The sequence below is a fragment of the Hyla sarda genome, chromosome 1 (genome assembly GCF_029499605.1).
Source record: "Hyla sarda isolate aHylSar1 chromosome 1, aHylSar1.hap1, whole genome shotgun sequence".
In the NCBI taxonomy this organism is placed as follows: Eukaryota; Metazoa; Chordata; class Amphibia; order Anura; family Hylidae; genus Hyla; species Hyla sarda.
Genome location: NC_079189.1, coordinates 532,064,586 through 532,088,527, shown reverse-complemented (window position 1 = coordinate 532,088,527; position 23,942 = coordinate 532,064,586). Strand labels below are relative to the sequence as shown.

Sequence of the window (23,942 nt, the reverse complement as noted above, 5' to 3'; positions counted from 1 at the left end):
ATTTTTGCTGCAGATTAGCTGCAGCAGATTTTGCTGCCATTTGACTTCAATAGGGTACGTTCACACGAGCTGATTTACAGCTTATTTTACGCTGCGGATCCGCTGGTGAAGGCCCGCTCTATGCTATCTTTACATGTGCCTGCTGGTAGCATCACACCGCGGCCACTCTCCCTGCTCTGAGCTAGGCAGAGAGCTCCCGTGATGTGCAAGTATACTGTGACTCGCACATCGCAGTGTGTCTGCTCGTAGCGGCGTATTGCCACTACGAGCAGGCACATGTAAAGACAGCATAGAGGGGGCCTTCACCAGCAGATCCGCATAGGTAGCAAAATCTGATGAAGCAAATCTGCAGCATAAAATCTGTGTGAATGCACCCTTACATTTATGGATTTTATTTGCAGGTCAGGTCACTTGGAGAAAGAATTGTTTTGTATGTGCTTAATCGAATTATATATCGAAAGAAAGAAATGGAGAGGAATGAGGTTCCCTTCTTGTGTCACAGCAGCTCAGACTTTGCCAAGATTTTGTGGAGGAAAGGAGAAGCTATTGGATTCTATTCTGTGAAGCCTTCGGGTCAGTATTTCTTTTTCAGATGGAATATAGTTAATATGTGTTTTATTAGCTTATCTACCATATTCTGATCTGTGGAATTCAATACAGAAGTGACTGAGGAAAAAGTGGTGGCCCCACCTCACCTTGAATTTAGGGTGGATTTAGGCTGATTTCACACATGGGTACAGAATTATCAATCTGCCTGAGACAAATCTGTTTAATTTGCCCATAACAACCAATCACAGCTCAGGTTTCACTTTACCCGTAAGACATAAAAGATGAGCTGAAATTCGTTGCTACGGACAGATCACTCCAGTCGTTGTCTCAGACAGACTGATACATCTGCCCATATTTGTTCTTTCTGAAAAAACAAAAAACCCCAGCAAACTGCATTTCACTGCTTCACAAAACCAGGTCATGAATGCTAAATTATTCTGGCAGTATAGAATGTTTTATACAAATATCCTTATATTTTATACATTTTTGTGATTGATTTACCAGGAAGTGGGTGCTCAGCATATCTAACACAAAGCTACACCCTCCCAGTTCTGGACACCATGTTTGTTAGGAAGAGATTTTGCGGGAAAGATTTTGTACTACAGATGCTTGAAGATTTTGTTGACTGTTTCACAGAAGATGCACTTGGGCTGAGGTATCCTCTGTCATCTTTAATGTTTTCAGGTAACGTGCTTCTGGTTGTTTTGTGATTTATGAACCCTTTTGGTGCTAATCCAGCAGAAATGTTATTTGAAGGGAAGCTGTTATGTTGGCTTTGTAACTTACTTACCACTCCCAAGTCCTTTCTCCTCCTGGTGCCCAAGCTGGTGCCCGCAGTAGAAATACTAACATGAAGGACGCGTTTCTGCATATTGTCTTCCTCAGCTCGCTCGGCGAGCTGAGGAAGGCAATATGCCAAAACGTGTCCTTCATGTTACTATTTCTACTATGGATCAATAAATCTACATGATTTTTGCATTACTGGTCATTACTGGGTTTCTATTCCATATACTGGTCTGCTCCCACCCCGTACACCACCACTATAGACGGAAGTGCCGACCTGACTATTACCAAATCAAGCTGGTGCCCACAGCTGCCGAAAATATTAAACAACAAAATACAGTTGTGGCCTGCAGAGTTTTTTGCATTGCGGATTTTGACTTCAGCATTGGAGTCAACAGGAAAAATCTGCAACAAATCTATAGCAAATCCGCAATATAAATTGACATGCTGTGGATTTAAAATCTGCTCCAAGGGTTAACTACTGCATGGATTTTCTACAATGTTTAGGTAAACTTTCTACAAGCATATCCACTTTTCCACTACTATTATGTGATACAGATTTTCCTCACACTAATCCATTGTGAGAAGTCTGCAGCATATCTGCCCTGTGTGAACGTACCCCAAAGGTGTTGTCTCATTAGAACAGCCCTTGTCCACATGTCCTATAAAGAGTCTTATAAACAAAAGTTTTATTACGGGGCTAGATGGCTACACTGGGATTGTGATCCTGTGGGTCCTGCAGTACCCGATATGAAACTTGTGGGAGCCGGTGGTTTAATTTTTGAGTGGGCTGAGAGGGTGGTCACAGTACATACAGCAGGTCCCTCATAATCCTGCGCAGTCCTGCAAACCTGTGAAATGCCACAGGATGTGAAAAAATGTTTTCAGGTGGGATTGGACACGCAGGTGGTTGCGCCAGTGGGTGGTAATGGTCAGAAATTAAAGAAGTACTCCAGCGCAACATAACTTATCCCCTATCCAAAGGATAGGGGATAAGTTATAGATCGCGGAGGGTCCGAGGGCAGGGGCGCCCGGGATCTCCTGTACGGGGCCACGGCAGTCTACAGGAAGTGCAGTTTCTTCCCCAGCAGAAAGCCGTGGCAGACACGCCCCCTCCATGTATCGCTATGGGGTACATGTAGGGGGCGTATCGGCCGCCGCATCATGCGGGAATGGAATGACCCCTTTCCAGCATACTGGGGGGGGGGAGATCCTGGGGGGCCCCAGCACTCGGACCCCCCGCGATCTATAACTTATCCCCTATCCTTCGGATTGGCGATAAGTGATATTTCAGTGAAGATTGTCCTTTAAGCAGCAGTGCGTGGGGCAAGATTGAGAAAACAGTCCCGCTCTTTATGGGTCCTATTGGTGACTCCCTCTCTAGAGAGCTAAGCAGGCCCATATATTATATATTCAGCCATTTATTTGAATGGTCATCTGTAGCACCACATTTCTCTCGCAGATGGTACTGGCACAGCTGAATGCCAGGGGTTCCAGCTGCTGAACCTGTGTGTTCTAGGATGAGGATCAATAAAAAACATTTCATTCTTGGCATCATATTCATTTTTGGTAGACTGAACAAAGTTAGATTTATTTTCTTGAAAGGAGTGCTCCAGGTAAAACTCCACTTTGCTCCAATTTGTTATGTCTGGTGCTGGGCCTGAGGCTGTTGCAGGAGACAGGGATTATTTTTTCTTTGTCATGCACCACCCCCTAAGGCCCTGCCCTAGAAGTAACATTGTTTTGCCCAGAGTTTTTCTATAATCATTACCTGTGAAAGTTTTGAACAGCTTTTGTATTTTTTTCGATAAGTCTATGTTTAACATTACTGTGCATTGCTTGGTCTTCCTTCATTGCTCTAATATCTTTGTATTTCAGCCTGCAAGCAGTATTTAGACAAGTACCCTGGAGACCAAGAGCTGCTATGGGAGGTTGAAGGAGTTGGTCATTGGTTCCAGAGAACTCTTATCACAAGTATTATAAAAAGAGAATCACAGAGATTATTGGGTAAAATACATAAAGTACATATATAATTGAATAGAGTAGTTGCCTATGTTAGTGATTGTAACTTTTTGATTATATTTTTTATGCATAATAAAAATGTTTTCTCACAAGGATATGTCTCCTTAACCAGGAACATCTTTAACCGCTCCTAAATGTATTAAATATGGTTATATCTTTATGACATATCACTTCTCTGCTGTGCTCCCATGCCTTCCTTTGAGTAAGAATTCAGACCACAACATTGTATGTTTTTTGCTGCGAAAATCAGCGTAGTTTTCATGGCAAAAACCAAACAACTGTTAGCGTGTCAACACGGGGTAAATGAAGCATTGCACAAACTCCTATTGAGATCGGTGGGCTGTCCCATGTAAGGCAAAGGCATGCTGGTCTTCCAGAGCAGATGTTTTTTGCAGCTCATTTGAATGAACAATAGTTGATCTCATTCTGTTTATTCCACCAGATACAGAAATTGCCAAAGACGATCAAGTATCTCAGTCTACAGAACAGCAGTCAGTGTTACCACCAGCTGAATCCCAGATAGGAGACGAGAAGGATTCAGAGACTGACCAAAAGGAAGACACTCCGATAGTGGACACCAACTCACAGGTTGGATTATCAACACTATCTCAAAAACAAAGTTCTTGGTGCCTGTAAATAGAAGGTGGCATTATGACAAATATTTGATCCCCTGTTGATTTTGTACATTTGCCCATTGACATTTTGTGTTTCTTCCATTTGCGAATAATCACACCAACTGTTGTAAACCTCTTACCAAGCTGCTTGGCAATGGTCTTATAGCCTATTCCAGCAGTGGGTAAGTCTACAATTTTATGTGGTGCCTTGCCGCAAATGGATGTATGTATGGACGTATATATACGACCACTGCGTTCCCCTGTCCGGTGCTGTTCGGCGTGTCCAACCATCCGGTGTCAAATTTGAGACACTGGATGATTGTGAACTGTCCCATTCAAATGAATGGTATCAGTTCTAGCATCAGTTTCCCTCCGGTGCACGCCTGGGAGAAAAAAAAAAATACATTAGGTTTTGCTGCAATTGTATGAACCACAGAATAAAGATAACATGTCATTTATACTGCATGGAGAATGACAGGAAAATTTTAAATGCTAGCCTTATGACAGTAAAGGTAGGGAGGGTTTGATAAATCTGCCGTAATTTACATTAGAAAATATTAACCTCTCTTGTGCTTGAATGTCAATAAGCAGTTTGCAACTCCAGGGAAACCCATTTCATTTGGAAAGGGCCCCACAATATGACTTTGTGGTATGTACTACAGACCCTGCAGCTTGTTCTCATAATCAGTATAACTCATGGATGTCTTTATAATTCTGTTGTCTTTTACTTCAGGTACAACCAGATGAGGAGACAAGTGTTATGATCGCTGAGGACGGCACAACTGATGGTAACGATCTTCTATATACTATAAAGATTTCCTACTATAGTAACTGAGAAAGAACTAAGTGTATGTAAAAAAGAGAGGGAAATTAATAATGCATCGTGCATGGGATTAAGGAGAAGTTACAGAATCACAGAACCATATTCACATATTTAAAGGGGTACTCCGGCCATAAGACATCTTATCCCCTATACAAAGCATAGGGGATAAGATGTCTAATCGTGGGGGTCCCACCGCCGGGGACCCCCGCAATCTCTCATGCAGACACCCACTTGTGGCAGCTGCACAGAGCAATGTTCGCTCCGTGTCTGAAGGGTGATAACTACGGGGCCAGAGTTTTGTGACGTCACAACTCCGCCCCCTTGTGATGTCATGCCCCGCCCCCTCAATGCAAGTTTATGGGAGGGGGCGTGAATAACATTTCAGCTAGTATATATGCAGCTGATATAGAATAACTCTGGTACAAGCAAATAATCATACTTGATAATTCCATCTATATTCCAGAACATGATGTAACCCCTGTTTCCACTCGCACAAGAAGCAGTCAGCTCAAGCGGCCAAAGATTGGAAAGAAAGTTGCCGAAGTAGTGGAGGAGAAGAGCGCCAGCCCTGATATCCCGTCCAAGAAGTAATAGCGGATTTCGGTGCACAACCACTGGTTTTGACTCCCAACTGTAGATTGCTACATAAAGGGGTTATCTGTTTTAGAAGGAAACATTTCTAAATATGTTATTTGGGATTTCTGAATTTAGTATGGGGGTTATTGTGCCCTCTTGTATAACCCTGTCGATTTTGGTGGCTTTTTTATTGTGCTGTTTTGGTTGCAGACTGGATTCTAAAGAACAGATAGTGGAGAACTTCAAAGAGCTTATACAACAGCTTGCAGAGGACAAGGATGAGTGTGACATGACCAAGCTACAGGAGGAGATCTCAGCGAAGCCTGTGGAGCACATGTTTTGTGACACTCAAGAGTCTCAGAAAGAGGAACATAGTGAGAACAAGCAGGTATGGATATCATAAGTATAATTAAAGGGGTACTCCACTGCCCCAGCGTCCAGAACATTTAGTTCCGAAAGCTGGGTGGGGGCTGCGGGGTCGTGACATCACGGCCACGTCCCCCTTGTGCCGTCATGTCACGCCTCCTCATTGCAAGTCTATGGGAGGGGGCGTACGCCCCCTCCCATAGACTTGCATTGAGGGGGCGTGGCCATGACTTCAAGACCCCCCAGCCCACACTCAGCGTCCGGAACTAAATGTCCCGATGCTGGGGCAGTGGAGTACCCCTTTAAAGGTCTTTACAGGTACCTTATTTGCATAGAAGTGCTTCAGTTATTAAAAGGAGTACTGCAGCCAGAATGAACTCATCCCCTAGTGACTGATCGCGAGGGGGGGTTGGGGTCTGACCGATTGTAGTCATTATACCCCCTCCCCCCCGCAATCTCCTGAACGGGACTCCGCTGAGTCAGGAGTGCGTGTTGTCTACCTCTAGATGGCACACACTCCATTTAAATAAATGGAGAGCACATGCTGTCCAGAGGTAGACGGCATGCACTCCTGACTGAGCAGGGCGGAGTCCTGTTCAGGATATTGCAGGGGCAAGCGGTCGTACTCTTCGCAATCAGCTACTTATCCCCTGTCCTCTGGATAGGAGATATGTTAAATGGTCACTCTCATTAAAACTAATTTTTGCTATTGCACTCCTTATGGTAAATAAAAAATATTTCTAATATACCGTATATACTCGAGTATAAGCCGACCCGAGTATAAGCCGAGACCCCTAATTTCAACCCAAAATCCCAGGAAAAGTTATTGACTCGAGTATAAGCCTAGGGTGGGAAATACCTCATCCCCCCCTGTCATCATCCAGACCCGTCATTAACATCCTCATCATCCCCTTGTCATCATCCCACACATCCCCCCTTCATCATCCCCTTGTCATCATCCCACACATCCCCTTATCATCCCACACATCCCCCCTTCATCATCCCACACATCCCCCCTTCATCATCCCCTTGTCATCATCCCACACATCCCCTTATCCCACACATCCCCCCTTCATCATTCCCTTGTCATCATCCCACACATCCCCTTATCCCACACATCCCCCCTTCATCATCCCCTTGTCATCATCCCACACATCCCCCCTTCATCATCCCCTTGTCATCATCCCACACATCCCCTTATCATCCCACACATCCCCCCTTCATCATCCCCTTGTAATCATCCCACACCCCCCCCCCTTCATCATCCCCACCCCCCTTCATCATCCCCACACCCCCCCCCCTTCATCATCCTCTTCTCATCATTCGCCCTCAGTGGTCTTCAACCTGCGGACCTCCAGAGGTTTCAAAACTACAACTCCCAGCAAGCCCGGGCAGCCATCGGCTGTCCGGGCTTGCTGGGAGTTGTAGTTTTGAAACCTCCGGAGGTCCGCAGGTTGAAGACCACTGCGGCCTTCAACCTGCGGACCTCCAGAGGTTTCAAAACTACAACTCCCAGCAAGCCCGGGCAGCCATCGGCTGTCCGGGCTTGCTGGGAGTTGTAGTTTTGAAACCTCCGGAGGTCCGCAGGTTGAAGACCACTGCGGCCTTCAACATGCGGACCTCCAGAGGTTTCAAAACTACAACTCCCAGCAAGCCCGGGCAGCCATCGGCTGTCCGGGCTTGCTGGGAGTTGTAGTTTTGAAACCTCCGGAGGTCCGCAGGTTGAAGACCACTGCGGCCTTCAACATCATCCAGCCCCCTCTCACCCCCTTTAGTTCTGAGTACTCACCTCCGCTCGGCGCTGGTCCGGTCCTGCAGGGCTGTCCGGTGAGGAGGTGGTCCGGTGAGGAGGTGGTCCGGTGAGGAGGTGGTCCGGGCTGCTATCTTCACCGGGGGCGCCTCTTCTCCGCGCTTCCGGCCCGGAATAGAGCCGTTGCCTAGACAACGACGCATCTGCGTCGTTGTTAAGGCAACGTGACTATTCTGAGGCCGGGCCCGAAGCGCTTAGAAGAGGCCTCCCCGGTGAAGATAGCAGCCCGGACCACCTCCTCACCGGACCACCTCCTCACCGGACCACCTCCTCACCGGACAGCCCTGCAGGACCGGACCAGCTCCGAGCGGAGGTGAGTACTCAGAACTAAAGGGGGTGAGAGGGGGCTGGATGATGTTGAAGGCCGCAGTGGTCTTCAACCTGCGGACCTCCGGAGGTTTCAAAACTACAACTCCCAGCAAGCCCGGACAGCCGATGGCTGCCCGGGCTTGCTGGGAGTTGTAGTTTTGAAACCTCTGGAGGTCCGCAGGTTGAAGACCACTGCGGGTGGGGGAGTTCACTCGAGTATAAGCCGAGGGGGGTGTTTTCAGCACGAAAAATCGTGCTGAAAAACTCGGCCTATACTCGAGTATATACGGTACTTAGAAAGTAGGGACTTAGTAGGGACTCATTAGGGATATAGGTTGAACTAGATGGACTCTGGTCTCTTTTCAACCTTATGAACTATGTTACTTTGTTTAACCCCTTAAGGACCAATACAAATAAACCTGTTCGCCCCTGAAAGACCAGGCCTGTTTTTTCACATCGGGGATGTCTGTCTTTATTAGAGAATAACTCTGGTAACGTTTTGCCAATCACGATAATTCTGACATTGTTTTTTTTGTCACAAGTTGTCCTTCATGTACATAGTAAAAGTAAGCCGATATCATTTTATTTTTATATATTGCAAATAATCATGACATTTTTTTAAAAATTTAGATTTTTTGCTATTTTAACACTAATAGGTTTCATATATTTATACTTCCTGACCAAATAGTTTATGAAACTTATACTTTCAGATGTCTACTTTATTTTGACAGCATTTTTTTGTTTTAATTAACATTTTAAATTAATTAGAAGCCTAACAATTTAACTTGAAATTTAGAAAATTTGAAAAGTACATCTTTTTTTTATGTGCTATGCAAGGTTTGCAGAAATTTGAAGGTAGTAGAACATAGGAACACCCCCCAAATGACCCCATTTTAAAAACTAGTCCCCTCAAGGTATTCGCTAAAATACAGTGAGTATTTTAACACCATAGTTTTTTGGCAGGAATTATTACAAAGTCAGTGTTAAAAATTCGAAATTTGCAATTTTTCACAAATGCATAATTTGGGGGACATATTTTTTTGTACATCGCTACTGATATTGCAAGAAATGCGCCCTATATTTTATTGAGCTGCTCGGCCGTGTTTGGAAATACCCCCGCTTAGGCCATATTTGGTTCCTTGGCCGCGTGGTAGAACCCCAAAAGAGAGGAGCCCCCTTTGGCTTTCAGGGCATCATTATATGAATAGTCCCCATTCATACTGCGTTTCTGCAGTATCGGTGTCCGTTGTCATGTCAAAAAAGGGATGCCAATGTATACTGTACCGTCTCATTCAGAAACGAATGGAGATGCTACAGTATACGTTAGCATCACTCTTTTTGACATGATGCTGACGGATACCTCTAACACTGCGGAAACGCAGTATGAATGGGACGCAGTGTAGGGTCACATAGAGCGCATCCGCAGCATATTTCACACCGCGGATGCCCCCTGGCAGTCACAAGGGCCAGATCACTGCTGTGGCTGGGTAGCTCAGTGTGTCCACTCATGACTTCTGGCGGGAAATCCGACGCTATTAGAGTACACACAAAGCTAGACAGCCGCAGCAGGGAGCTCATTATTGTGACTGTTGGCGGGCATCCGCAGCACGTAATATGCTGCGGATGTGTGCCGTGTGATCCTACACATAAATTTTTATTTTTCTCTATATTTATTTAATAAATGTATTTGTATTTTATTTTTTCATCCTTTTTTTTGTTACACTTTTTTTTATACTTATTGTTATTACACTTTTATTTATTTTATCTTTTTTTCACTTTTTTTAATGCTTTGGAATACTTAGTATTCCAAAGCATTGCAGATATATGCTGCCTGCTAGTTTTACACTAGCAGGCAGCATATCAGGCACGTCCTCACAGGCAATAACCGGGGCAGACCTAGTAAAGACCCCCGGCTGCCCAGGTAAGCAGCAGCACCCTGCGATAGTTGTGGGGTGCTACAGGAGAGAGACAGAGGGAGCCCCCTCCCTCTGTCAAAACTCCTTACAGCTCGTGGTCGCTTCTGACCGCGGCTGTAAGGGTTAAACTGCCAGGACCGAAGTTTTCTTCTGTCCCGGCAGTAACGCAGGTCCCCGCTCACCGGGGATTACACACAGCACCCCGCGATCGCGCTGCAGGGTGCTGCAGGGGTGACAGAGGGAGCTCCCTCCCGCTGTCATAATACTTACAGCCCGCGGTCACTTCCGGCCGCGGCTATAAGGGTTAAACTGCCGGGACCGAAGTTGACTTCGTTCCCGGCAGTGCTGCAGGGTCCCAGCTGTGTGTTACACCCGAGTCCCTGCCGCGATCTTGTGGGTGCACTTGGCAGCACCCACGAGAAGCATGGACGAGTATAGACGTCCAGGTGCCGGAACGGCCGCCAACCTGGACGTCTATACTCGTCCATGGTCGTTATCGGGTAAAAAAAATAAAAAATAAGTTTTCTATGTTTTATTTGTGCTTAAAAAAGCTCAAGAGCACATTTTCCCCCATCTCATACACAGACTTAGGACCGAAGCCCAAACACAGGAAGTGCAGCCTGGAGTGCTGAGACTAGCTATGATTGGATGAGGCTGGACACACACCCCTGACAGCTCACTGACACTGACAGCTCCGATCATCCCTATTTTCCGGGCGATCGGGTCACCAGAGACCCGATCAGCCCAGAATAGCAGAAAATCGCATGTTTGAATTAACATGCGATTTTCTGCTATCGCCGACATGGGGGGGGGGGGGGGGTCCCCCCTTGGCAATGTGCCGGGATGCCTACTGAATGATTTCAGCAGGCATCCCGGTCCGGTCCCCAACCGGCTAGCGGCGGGGACCGGAATTCCTACGGGCGTATGCATACACCCTACGTCCTTAATGACTCGGGATGCAGGGCATATGCATACACCCTACGTCCTGAAGAGGTTAGGTCTTAGGTTAAAGTCACACCTGGCAGATTTGTTGCTCAAATTTCTGCAGCACTCTTATTTATGTAAATGGAGCGTGCAGAAACCAGATGTACTCTGCAGAAGCAATTATGTTTAGATCTATAGGATTGACTTAAACGATATGCAAATGTCTGAAATCAAATCTGCAGCATATGAATTTACCCTTAGGCAAACAACAGGATTTTAGTAATAAAAGTAAATGTTAAAGGAATATTATAATATTATTAAGGACATGGATCATTTTGGCCTTAAAGGGGTACTCCAGTGGAAAACAAAAAGTTAAACAGATTTATAAATTACGTCTATTAAAAAATCGTCCTTGATCACAGCGTCTAAAGGGTTAATGGCCGGCAGTGGCGGAATTGCCGCTGCCTGTCATTAGCAGTGAGTGTCTGGCTACTGATAGGCGACTCACTTTTCTAAAGCGAGTTTAGCTCCTGCGCTCGCTTCAAAGCCGCTTAAGGATTTAGGGCATACAGGTACGCCCTTGGTCCTTAACCTCTTAAGGACACATGACGTTCTCATACGTCTCCATTTCCGAGTCCTTAAGGACACATGACGTATTAGAACGTCATGTGTTTTACCGGCCCCCCGCAACCATCTGGAGCGGAGCCGGTGCCCGATGCCTGCTGAAATCGTTCAGCAGGCATCGGGGCATATCGCCCAGGGGGGTCATTATGACCCCCCATGTCGGCGATGGCCGCAGATCGCTGGACAATTCAGTCCAGCGATCTGCGGCGGATTCCGGGTCAATCGGGTCTCCAACAGCCAGAGCCAGCAGGGGTGAGGTGGCACTGGTGCCACCTCACGATCGCCCTGATTCGTCGGCCGGATTACCGGCCGACCAATCAGGGCGCCTGCTGCGGGTGTCACTCCCGCAACCCGCTCCGCCCCTCTTCCGGAGGACGTGAGCGGGTGCGGGACGTGCACCCCGGGTGCTGGGGACCCCGATCCCCGGCGCCCCTGTTGGGATCGGGGCCCCAGGAGCAGCGGCGGCGGCGGAGACGACGAGGGACTGACCTGATGCAGCGAGGATCGTTGGAGGTGAGTGACAGCCTCCTGCTGTTGCTTAGCAACAGCTCCCAGCATGCAAAAAGGGCATGCTGGGAGCTGTAGTTATGCAACAGCAGGAGGCAGACCACCACAACTCCCAGCATGCCCTTATGGGCATGCTGGGACTTGTAGTTTTGCAACAGCTGGAGGCACATTCTTTCTATGGAAAAGTGTACCTTCAGCTGTTGTGTAACTACAACTCCCAGCTTGCACAAACAGCTAAAGTGCATGCTGGGAGTTGTAGTGGTGCATCTGGTGGTTGCATAACTACAACTCCCAGCATGCCCGTTGGCTGTCGGTGACTGCTGAGAGTTGTAGTTTTGCAACAGCTGAAGGCACACTGAGTTAAGTAGCAAACCAGTGTGTCTCCAGCTGTTGCATAACTACAATCCCCAGCATCCCCAGCCAAAGTAGTATGCCTCCAGCTGTTGCATAACTACAACACCCAGCATGCCCTTCCGCTGTCCGTACATGCTGAGGGTTGTAGCTTTTGCAACAGCTGAAGGCACACTGGTTGCAAAACACTGAGTTTGTTACCAAACTCGGTGTTTCACAACCAGTGTGCCTCCAGCTGTTGCAAAACTACAACTCCCAGCATGCACTGATAGACCGTACATGCTGGGAGTTGTAGTTTTGCAACAGCTGGATGTTCCCCCCCCAATGTGAACGTACAGGGTACACTCACATGGGCGGAGGATTACAGTAAGTATCCGGCTGCAAGTTTGAGGTGCGGCAAAATTTCTGCCGCAGCTCAAACTGCCAGCGAGAAACTACTGTGAACCCCCGCCCGTGCTACTGTACCCTAAAAACACTACACTACACTAACACACAATAAAATAAAAAGTAAAAAACACTACATATACACATACCCCTACACATCCCCCCTCCCCAATAAAAATGAAAAATGTCTGGTACGCCACTGTTTCCAAAACGGAGCCTCCATCGGTTGCAAAACTACAACTCCCAGCATGCACTGATAGACCGTACATGCTGGGAGTTGTAGTTTTACAACAGCTGGATTTCCGCCACCCCCCCCCCCCCCCCCCCCCAATGTGAACGTACAGGGTACACTCACATGGGCGGAGGATTACAGTAAGTATCCGGCTGCAAGTTTGAGCTGCGTCAAATTTTCTGCCGTAGCTCAAACTGCCAGTGAGAAACTACTGTGAACCCCCGCCCGTGCGACTGTACCCTAAAAACACTACACTACACTAACACAAAATAAAATAAAAAGTAAAAAACACAATAAAAACAATAAAAATTAAAAACGTCTGGTACGCCACTGTTTCCAAAACGGAGCCTCCAGCTGTTGCAAAACAACTACTCCCAGTATTGCCAGATAGCCGTTGACTGTCCAGGCATGCTGGGAGTTTTACAACAGCTGGAGGCACCCTGTTTGGGAATCACTGGCGTAGAATACCCCTATGTCCACCCCTATGCAAGTCCCTAATTTAGGCCTCAAATGCGCATGGCGCTCTCATTTTGGAGCCCTGTCGTATTTCAAGGCAACAGTTTAGGGCCACATATGGGGTATGGCCGTACTCGGGAGAAATTGCCTAACAAATTTTGGGGGGTATTTTCTGCTATTACCCTTTTAAAAAATGTAAAATTTTTGGGAAAACAAGCATTTTAGGTAAAAAAATATATATTTTTTTTTACATATGCAAAAGTCGTGAAACACCTGTAGGGTATTAAGGTTCAAATTACCCCTTGTTACGTTCCCCGAGGGGTCTAGTTTCCAAAATGGTATGCCATGTGTTTTTTTTTTGCTGTCCTGGCACCATAGGGGCTTCCTAAATGCGGCATGCCACCAGAGAAAAATTCGCTTTCAAAAAGCCAAATGTGACTCCTTCTCTTCTGAGACCTGTAGTGCGCCAGCAGAGCACTTTTCACCCCCATATGGGGTGTTTTCTGAATCGGGAGAAATTGGGCTTCAAATTTTGGGGGGTATTTTCTGCTATTACCCTTTTTAAAATTGTAAAAATTTTGGGAAACCAAGCATTTTAGGTAAAAAAAATATATATTTTTTTACATATGCAAAAGTCGTGAAACACCTGTAGGGTATTAAGGTTCACATTACCCCTTGTTACGTTCCCCGAGGGGTCTAGTTTCCAAAATGGTATGCCATGTGTTTTTTTTTTGCTGTTCTGGCACCATAGGGGCTTCCTAAATGCGGCATGCCCCCAGAGCAAAATTTGCTTTCAAAAAGCCAAATGTTACTCCTTCTCTTCTGAGACCTGTAGTGCGCCAGCAGAGCACTTTTCACCCCCATATGGGGTGTTTTCTGAATCGGGAGAAATTGGGCTTCAAATTTTGGGGGGTATTTTCCGCTATTACCCTTTTTAAAAATGTAAACATTTTGGGAAAACAAGCATTTTAGGTAAAACAAATTTTTTTTTTTTACATATGCAAAAGTCGTGAAACACCTGTAGGGCATTAAGGTTCACGTTACCCCTTGTTACATTCCCCGAGGGGTCTAGTTTCCAAAATGGTATGCCATGTGTTTTTTTTTTTTGCTGTTCTGGCACCATAGGGGCTTCCTAAATGCGGCATGCCCCCAGAGCAAAATTTGCTTTCAAAAAGCCAAATGTGACTCCTTCTCTTCTGAGACCTGTAGTGCACCAGCAGAGCACTTTTCACCCCCATGCAAGGTGTTTTCTGTATCGGGAGAAATTGGGCTTCAAATTTTGGGGGGTATTTTCTGCTATTACCCTTTTTAAAAATGTAAAATTTTTGGGAAACCAAGCATTTTAGGTAAAAAAAATATATATTTTTTTTACATATGCAAAAGTCGTGAATCACCTGTATAGGGTATTAAGGTTCACTTTACCCCTTGTTACGTTCCCCAAGGGTTCTAGTTTCCAAAATGGTATGCCATGTGTTTTTTTTTTGCTGTCCTGGCACCATAGGGGCTTCCTAAATGCGGCATGCCCCCCAAAAACCATTTGTCGCTCCTTCCCTTCTGAGCCCTCTACTGCGCCCGCCGAACGATTAACATAGACATATGAGGTATGTGCTTACTCGAGAGAAATTGGGTTTCAAATACAAGTAAAAATTTTCTCCTTTTTACCCCTTGCAAAAATTCAAAAATTGGGTCTACAAGAACATGCGAGTGTAAAAAATGAAGATTTAGAATTTTCTCCTTCACTTTGCTGCTATTCCTGTGAAACACCTAAAGGGTTAATACACTTACTGAATGTTTTTTTGAATAACTTAGGGGGTGTAGTTTTTATAATGGGGTCTTTTATGGGGTATTTCTAATATGAAGACCCTTCAAATCCACTTCAAAACTGAACTGGTCCCTGAAAAATAGTGAGTTTGAAAATTTTGTGAAAAATTTCAAAATTTCTGCAGTACTTTGAAGCCCTATGGTGTCTTCCAAAAGTAAAAACTCATAAATTTTATGATGCAAACATAAAGTAGACATATTGTATATGTGAACCCCAAAAAAATATATTTTGAATATCCATTTTCCTTACAAGCAGAGAGCTTCAAAGTTAGAAACATGCAAAATTTTCATTTTTTTCATCAAATTTTGGGATTTTTCACCAAGAAAGGATGCAAGTTACCATAAAATTTTACCACTAAGTTAAAGTAGAATATGTCACGAAAAAACAATCTCGGAATCAGAATGATAACTAAAAGCATTCCAGAGTTATTAATGTTTAAAGTGACAGTGGTCAGAATTGCAAAAAACGCTCCGGTCCTTAAGGTATAAAATGGCCTGGTCCTAAAGGGGTTAAGTACCAGGATGCAAGGGCATACCTGTACGCCCTTGGTCCCTAACAGGTTAAAACATGTATTTCTGATATATAGCATTGGTGGTAAGTTTCAGATCATTGGAGGGGGTGTCTGACCATTGGGCCCCCCATGCAATCTCGAAAGGCAATCTCCAGGTCCGTGTCAGGTCACAAAACCACTTTCTTCATTATATATGGGAATGCTGGAGATGGCCAGGTACACTACTTGGCTATCTCCGGTGCCCCGAAAGACAATGTATGGAGAGGCAGCATGCATGGTGCCATTTTAAATCCCCATTCTTGAGGGGTCCCAGCGGTCAGACTCCCCACTGCCTGACACTTATCCCCTATCATGTGTGAATGCTGGGACTGAAAGTGCTGCCACACATTTCACATAGTTATTTTGAGTTTTAAGGAATGAGACCCGATGCAATCTAAACTTTTGACATGTCTGGACAAATGACTGGATGGCCCTATTTTTTTTTTATAGAAGGTGTTTAAAAGTAAAGATACATAAAGTAAAATGTAATAGTTATAGTCCCTTATATTTGGATTTTCACAGGTGGAATTGGAGCCAGTGAATGGTGATATCACCAAGGAAATCTTTGAGCCTCAGTTGGTAGATGCACATGAAGTAGCAAGAGAAGCTTTAGATACAGAATCCAATTTAGAACCAGGGGATAGTGATGGAAAGTCTCTTACCACTCTGGTTTCAGTTAATATGGACTTGGAGAAATCCTTTGAAGACTCATTTCCTGATCAGGTACGTAAGACATCTTGTACTTCAGTAACTATATGAACAGAATAATGCTGGTAACTGTGGTGGCCAAGGTACTGGTGTCAAAGTAGGCAGGAAAAAGTATGTGCATGTACCATGGGTACTGAGGCTGAAATGAGTACGCCTTAGTTCACACTGCAGCATTATAGCATGGATGTGTCTAGTTTAGGAATGGTGTTTGGTTTTTATTCAAATAACTTTTTATTGAAATTTTCCATTAAAACAGTTTGTCAACCTGACAGGTGACATGCATCTCTAAATATGATAAAATATTGGTCCATGCACAAGTATTACAAAAGATTTGAGATGTAGAAATCTGGCGTTGTTCTTCATGCTATATTGTTGTTTTAGTATTTTTTAGTATGTAATTTAGTCAGAAAATGTATTGATAGACAGTACAAATGACTGCCACAATGAATGAAGGTGATTGGCAACCACTTTCTGATGTACAGGGTGGGCCATTTATATGGATACACTTTAATAAAATGGGAATGGTTGGTGATATTAACTTCCTGTTTGTGGCACATTAGTATATGTGAGGGGGGGTAAACTTTTCAAGATGGGTGGTGACTATGGCGGCCATTTTGAAGTCGGTCATTTTGAATCCAACTTTTGTTTTTTCAATAGGAAGAGGGTCATGTGACACATCAAACTTATTGGGAATTTCACAAGAAAAACAATGATGTGATTGGTTTTAATGTAACTTTATTCTTTCATGAGTTATTTACAAGTTTCTGACCACTTATAAAATGTGTTCAATGTGCTGCCCATTGTGTTGGATTGTCAATGCAACCTTCTTCTCCCACTCTTCACACACTGATAGCAACACCGCAGGAGAAATGCTAGCACAGGCTTCCAGTATCCGTATACACTGCTATATACTACTATATACACCACAGGAGAAATGCTAGCACAGGCTTCCAGTATCCATATACACTGCTATATACTACTATATACACCGCAGGAGAAATGCTAGCACAGGCTTCCAGTATCCGTATACACTGCTATATACTACTATATACACCGCAGGAGAAATTCTAGCACAGGCTTCCAGTATCCGTAGTTTCAGGTGCTGCACATCTTGTATCTTCACAGCATAGACAATTGCCTTCAGATGACCCCAAAGATAAAAGTCTAAGGGGGTCAGATCGGGAGACCTTTGGGGCCATTTAACTGACCCATGACGACCAATCCCCTTTCCAGGAAACTGTTCATCTAGGAATGCTCGGACCTGACACCCATAATGTGGTGGTGCACCATCTTGCTGGGAAAACTCGGAACGTGCCAGCTCCAGTGCATAAAGAGGGAAACACATCATCATGTAGCAATTTCGCATATCCAGTGGCCTTGAGGTTTCCATTGATGAAGAATGGCCCCACTATCTTTGTACCCCATATACCACACCATACCATCAATGTTTGTGTTCCAACAGTCTTGGAGGGATCTATCCAATGTGGGTAAGTGTCAGACCAATAGTGGTGGTTTTGTTTGTTAACTTCACCATTCACATAAAAGTTTGCCTCATCACTGAAGCTGGCACGTTCCCTGAGTTTTTCCAGCAAGATGGTGCCTCACCACATTATGGGTGTCAGGTCCGAGCATTCCTAGATGAACAGTTTCCTGGAAAGTGGATTGGTCGTCATGGGCCAGTTTAATGGCCCCCAAGGTCTCCCTACAAACAGGAAGTTAATATCACCAACCATTCCCATTTTATTAAGGTATATCCATATGAATGGCCCACCCTGTATATTATCAAAATACCTCTAGGGGTATAAAGATTATTTTGTGGCGCCAGATGAATTTTAAAATGCTGGAATTTCATTCACCTGCCGCTGTATAGTTCCACTGCATTGCCATTCTCTAACTCAGTGTTTCCCAACCACTGTGTGCCTCCAGCTGTCACAAAACTGCAACTCCCAACAGGCCCAGACGTTGGCTGTCCGGGTATGCTGGGAGTTGTAGTGTTGCAAACTGTGACCCTCTAGCTGTTGCAAAACTATACCTTCCAGAATGCCGATACAGCCAACAGCTGTCAAAGCCTGCTGGAAGTTGTAGTTTTGCAACAGCTAGAGGTCCACGGTTTGGAGACAAATGTTCTACTGTGAGTAAAGTGAGACAAGTCATACTACTGACTGAAAGACTAGACCAGCTCTGTTTCTACATTATGATGTAAATAGATAATATATATATATATACATGACACATAGATATAATTAATTACACAATGATATTGGTATTTTCTATATAAGATATCATATATATATATATATTTATATATATATATATATATATATATATATATATTAGGGATCGACCGATTATCGGTATGGCCGATATTATCGGCCGATAATCACGATTTTGGGCATTATCGGTATCGGCAATTATCTTGCCGATAAGCCGATAATGCCCCCCCCCCCCCCCCCGCACCGCCCCCACCGCACCGCGACCGCCACCCCCCTCGACCCGCCGCACCGCACCGCCGACCCACCGCACCCCCCACCGTGATGCTAGGCGGTATACCGGTGTGGATTTTTTCCCATACCGCTATACCGGTCGGGCCCCTCCCCCACCCTCCCAGTCAATAAAAAAATTTAACTTACCCGTAATGGGGGTGGTCCGGGCCATCCATCCATCGTTCCTGTAGCGTCCGGGGGCATTCCGGGTGGAGGGTGGTCCGGTCCGGGCTGTCCTTCTTCTCCCATGGTCTTCTTCTCCACTCCGGGCAGGCTCCGGCCTAGTACGCTGCATAGACGCCGCTACGCCGTGACGTCAGGTGCGTCACTGTGCACGGGCGTCACTGCGCAGCGACGTCTATGCAGCGTACTAGGCCGGAGCCTGCCCGGAGTGGATAAGATGACCACCGGAGAAGAAGGACAGCCCGGACCGGACCACCCTCCACCCGGAACGCCCCCGGACGCTACAGGAACGATGGATGGATGGCCCGGATCACCCTGACAGGTAGGGGGAGAGAAGCGGGTGGTGGCGGCGGCGGCCTATGGCCCCGCAAAAGCCACTGCAGATCATTGATTTAAAGCGCCCGCTTTAAATCAATGATCTGCAACGGTGTCGCAGGGGGTTAAATAGCCGATAACTTATACCGGAATATCGGTATAAGTTATCGGCTATCGGCCCTAACCTGCACCGATTATCGGTATCGGCCCTAAAAAAAACGATATCGGTCGATCCCTAATATATATATATATATATATATATATATATATATATATATATAATCACACATACATGACACATAGATATCAGTCATTACACAATGATAATGATATCTTCTATATAAGATATATATATATATATATATATATATATATATATATAAATATATATATATAATATAATCACACATACATGACACATAGATATCATTCATTACACAATGATATTGGTATTTTCTATATAAGATATCATATAATATATATATATATATATATATATAATCACACATACATGACACATAGATATCAGTCATTACACAATGATAATGATATCTTCTATATAAGATATATATATATATATATATATATATATATATATAATCACACATACATGACACATAGATATCAGTCATTACACAATGATATTGGTATTTTCTATATAAGATATCATATATATATATATATATATATATATATATATATATATAAAATAATCACACATACATGACACATAGATATCAGTCATTACACAATGATAATGATATCTTCTATATAAGATATATATATATATATATATAATATAATCACACATACATGACACATATATATCATTCATTACACAATGATATTGGTATTTTCTAGATAAGATATCATACATATATTATATATGTACATACATACATGACACATAGATATACATATATAACATCTATATAAGATATCATACATATATATTATATATAATCATACATACATACATGACACATAAATATCATTCATCACACAATATTGGTATTTTCTATATAAGATAGAATACATATACATAATACATAATCACACATACATGACATATAAATATCAGTCATCACACAATATTGGTATTTTCTATATAAGATATAATACATATATATATTATATATAATCACACATACATGACACACATATCATTCATCACACAATATTGGTATTTTCTTTATAAGATAGAATACATATATATATATATATATAATCACACATACATGACACATAAATATCATTCATCACACAATATTGGTATTTTCTATATAAGATAGAATACATATATATTATATATAATCACACATACATGACACAGATATCATTCATCACACAATATTGGTATTTTCTATATAAGATATAATACATATATATATATATATATATATATATTATCACACATACATGACATATAAATATCATTCATCACACAATATTGGTATTTTCTATATAAGATATAATACATATATATATATATATATATATTATCACACATACATGACATATAAATATCATTCATCACACAATATTGGTATTTTCTATATAAGCTGCAGTGCCACTTTCAGCCATGTGGTGTCGCTAAAATCACTGCACGTTTTCCTCACAAGGTCTACGTGCCTGACGCAAGTTCCGTAACCGCGTTGCCTTGGAAGCGGTTACCTGGTAACGGAGGACGCTAAGTTACAACAGTTTGCGTCGCTTGTGTCTCGGTGTCCGGTCCCGGTGTGCAGCCATGCCGCTCCCAGAGACCATGTTCTGCGCTCAGCAGATTAACATCCCACCCGAACTCCCGGACCTGCTGAAGCAGTTCACCAAGGCCGCCATCCGGACCCAGCCCCACGACGTGTTGCAGTGGTCGGCCGCGTACTTCAGCAGTTTATCCAGAGGAGAGCCGCTGCCGGTGAAGGAGAGGGTGGAGATGCCGGTGGCCACCCAGAAGACGGACACTGGGCTGACCCCCGGGCTGCTGAGGGTTCTGCACAGACAGCTGGCCTCCCGGGTGATCGTCCCTGTGGAGGAGGTGGAGCAGAGGTGGAAGGATCTGTGCCTGCCCCATGCCCAGCTGCTCAGCATCCTGGAGCTGGACCATCAGGGCAGAGAGGTGGAGTGGATGAAGTTCCTGGCTCTGGCCTGCAGTGCCCTGGGGGGCAGCATCACCACAGCCCTGAAGTACGCCTGCGAGATCCTGACCCAGGACCCAGAGGGGGGCGCCGCCCGCATCCCATATCAGACTTTTCTATTCCTCTACAAATACCTGGCCCAGATGGATGGAGATATCTCAGACACTACCATAGAAGATGCGCTGGGTGCCCTGCAGGAGGAGGCGGGCAAACAAGGGGGCATGATCCAGCCCAGGAACTTCCTCGGCCCTCAGTGCCCACCGCTGGCTTAAGACTGGGATCAATACAATATTGTATTTGGTTATTTAAAATAAAATCCTAGTAGTATTTCATGACCCTGAATGTGCTGTGATGCAAAACGTCAGCCACTCTTCAAATCAGTGATTTCACACTGGGGTGCCTCCCGCTGTTGCAAAACTACAACTCCCAGCATGCCCGGACAGCCGAAGGCTGTCCGGGCATGCTGGGAGTTGTAGTTTTGCGACAGATGGAGGCACTTTGATTGGGAAACACTAATTCAGCTGTTTACAAAAACTACATCTCCCATTATAGGGGCATGATAGGTGTCATTTAGAAAGAGCCGTAAAGCCACAGGTTGGGAATATATATATATATATATATATATATATATATATATAGCTGCTGTTATCTATGTCACGTGAAATCATACCAGCAGCCCTGTATAGTGTGCTTCACAATGAAAATGTGATTTGTACCATCAGAAGTGATTGGTGTACCATGTAAGATGCCAGCTAAAAACTTGTAGGGCTGAACATGTTGTAAGGAAGGTATTGGAGGCAGAGGAGTGAAGGGAAGGCATAGAGCAGAGGTCTCCAAACTCTGGACCTCCAGATGTTGCAAAACGGGCATGCTGGGAGTTGTAGTTTTGCAACATGTGGAGATCCACAGATTGGAGACCACTGACGTAGAGGCTGAAGATCAGTTTGCTTCCATTGGATAATTCCTGTGTTTTTATTCTATTGTAGTATTATTAGTAATACATTGGTCGTCACATCTCACACAACTATGATAGATGTAAAGTATACAAGTGTACACTGCTGTGGCTGAAATACAAAATACAAACAAGAACATTTCAGCAGCACACTATTAGCACTAAGATATATGTGTAATGTAACCGGTTTCACATTGCAATACTGCTATAGAAAAAATAGTGTGTATTATCCCACCACAGTAAGGTGACCTTATTTGGGACGGACCCTACACTATAGATATGCCTCTCTTTAGCTAGCACTTAGCCTATTAATAGACTTACCCAGCTATAGAGCCATACAGTTACATATGTCTGGTGCATATTTTTGGCAGCACATTAAAGGGGTATTCCAGGAAAAAAACTTTTTTTTTTTTTATATCAACTGGTTCCAGAAAGGTAAACAGATTTGTAAATTACTTCTATTAAAAAATCTTAATCCTTCCAATAATTATCAGCTGCTGAAGTTGAGTTGTTCTTTTCTGTCTGGCAACAGTGCTCTCTGCTGACATCTCTGCTTGTCTCGGGAACTGCACAGAGTAGAAAAGGTTTGCTATGGGGATTTGCTTCTACCCTGGACAGTTCCCGAGACAAGTGTCATCAGAGAGCACTTAGACAGAAAAGAACAACTCAACCTCAGCATCTCATAAGTACTGAAAGAATTAAGATTTTTTTTTAATAGAAGTAATTAACAAATCTGTTTAAACTTTCTGGAGCCAGTTGATTTATATATATATATATATATATATATATATATATATATATATATATAAAAGTTTTTTCCTGGATAACCCCTTTAAGGGCTCATTCACACTCTGGAGATTCCAATTCTTTTGGTGGAATTTACACAGAAAAGCTCATTATCAATGAGACTTTGAATTTCAACATTTATTTCTGTGAAAAATTCAGTGCGAAAAAGCACCAATTCCAGGCCATTTTTTACAGTGCAGATTCACTGAGGAAATTCGGCGAGGTGTGGAATTTCCTCACTTTGAACATACCAACAGTTCTGCAAGATTTAATAGCTGGTAACAGCCTAACTTTTTGGATTTTCTGAAATATTTTGAGTAGCGAATACACCCTCACTGTTGATTTAACCCCTTAAGGACCAAGGACGTACTGGTACGTCTTTAGTCCTACTCCCCTGATATAACGCAGGGGTTACACGGTAACCCCGCATCATATCACGGCGGGCCCGGCGTCATAGTGAAGCCGGGACCCCCTGCTAATTGTGCGCAGCGCCGATCGCGGCGCCGTGCGCTGTTAACCCTTTAGCCGCGCGCTCAGAGCTGAGCCGCGCGGCTAAAACCGAAAGTGAAAGCTGCTGGTTAACTCAGTGGGCTGTTCGGGATAGCCGCGGCGAAATTGCGGCATCCCGAACAGCTTACAGGACAGCGGGAGGGCCCCTACCTGCCTCCTCGCTGTCCAATCGCCGAATGACTGCTAAGTGCCTGAGATCCAGGCATGAGCAGTCATGCGGCAGAATCATTGATCACTGGTTTCTTATGAGAA

General features: G+C 44.2%; 2 protein-coding genes across 5 annotated transcripts in view; both read left to right on the top strand.

The window, feature by feature from the left end:
- The window catches only part of FAM169A (family with sequence similarity 169 member A), an 86,921-nt gene that overhangs the window by 53,252 nt on the left and 9,727 nt on the right, over positions 1–23,942 (top strand). For all 4 annotated transcript variants that reach the window (XM_056540018.1, XM_056540027.1, XM_056540038.1 and 1 more), the window contains exons 5-12: positions 402–573; positions 1,054–1,233; positions 3,211–3,339; positions 3,797–3,942; positions 4,702–4,756; positions 5,255–5,378; positions 5,578–5,755; positions 16,141–16,341. In XM_056540018.1, coding sequence (XP_056395993.1) covers positions 402–573; positions 1,054–1,233; positions 3,211–3,339; positions 3,797–3,942; positions 4,702–4,756; positions 5,255–5,378; positions 5,578–5,755; positions 16,141–16,341 — 1,185 coding nt within the window. The remainder of the gene's footprint in view (positions 1–401; positions 574–1,053; positions 1,234–3,210; positions 3,340–3,796; positions 3,943–4,701; positions 4,757–5,254; positions 5,379–5,577; positions 5,756–16,140; positions 16,342–23,942) is intronic.
- On the top strand, positions 20,944–21,789 carry ROPN1L (rhophilin associated tail protein 1 like). Its single transcript, XM_056540094.1, has one exon. The coding sequence runs from the start codon at positions 21,055–21,057 to the stop codon at positions 21,712–21,714; it is 660 nt and encodes a 219-aa protein (XP_056396069.1). The 5' UTR covers positions 20,944–21,054; the 3' UTR covers positions 21,715–21,789.

Excerpts from the sequence above, each read along its gene's own strand:
- ROPN1L (XM_056540094.1), top strand. The coding sequence starts at position 21,055 with ATGCCGCTCCCAGAGACCATGTTCTGCGCTCAGCAGATTAACATCCCA.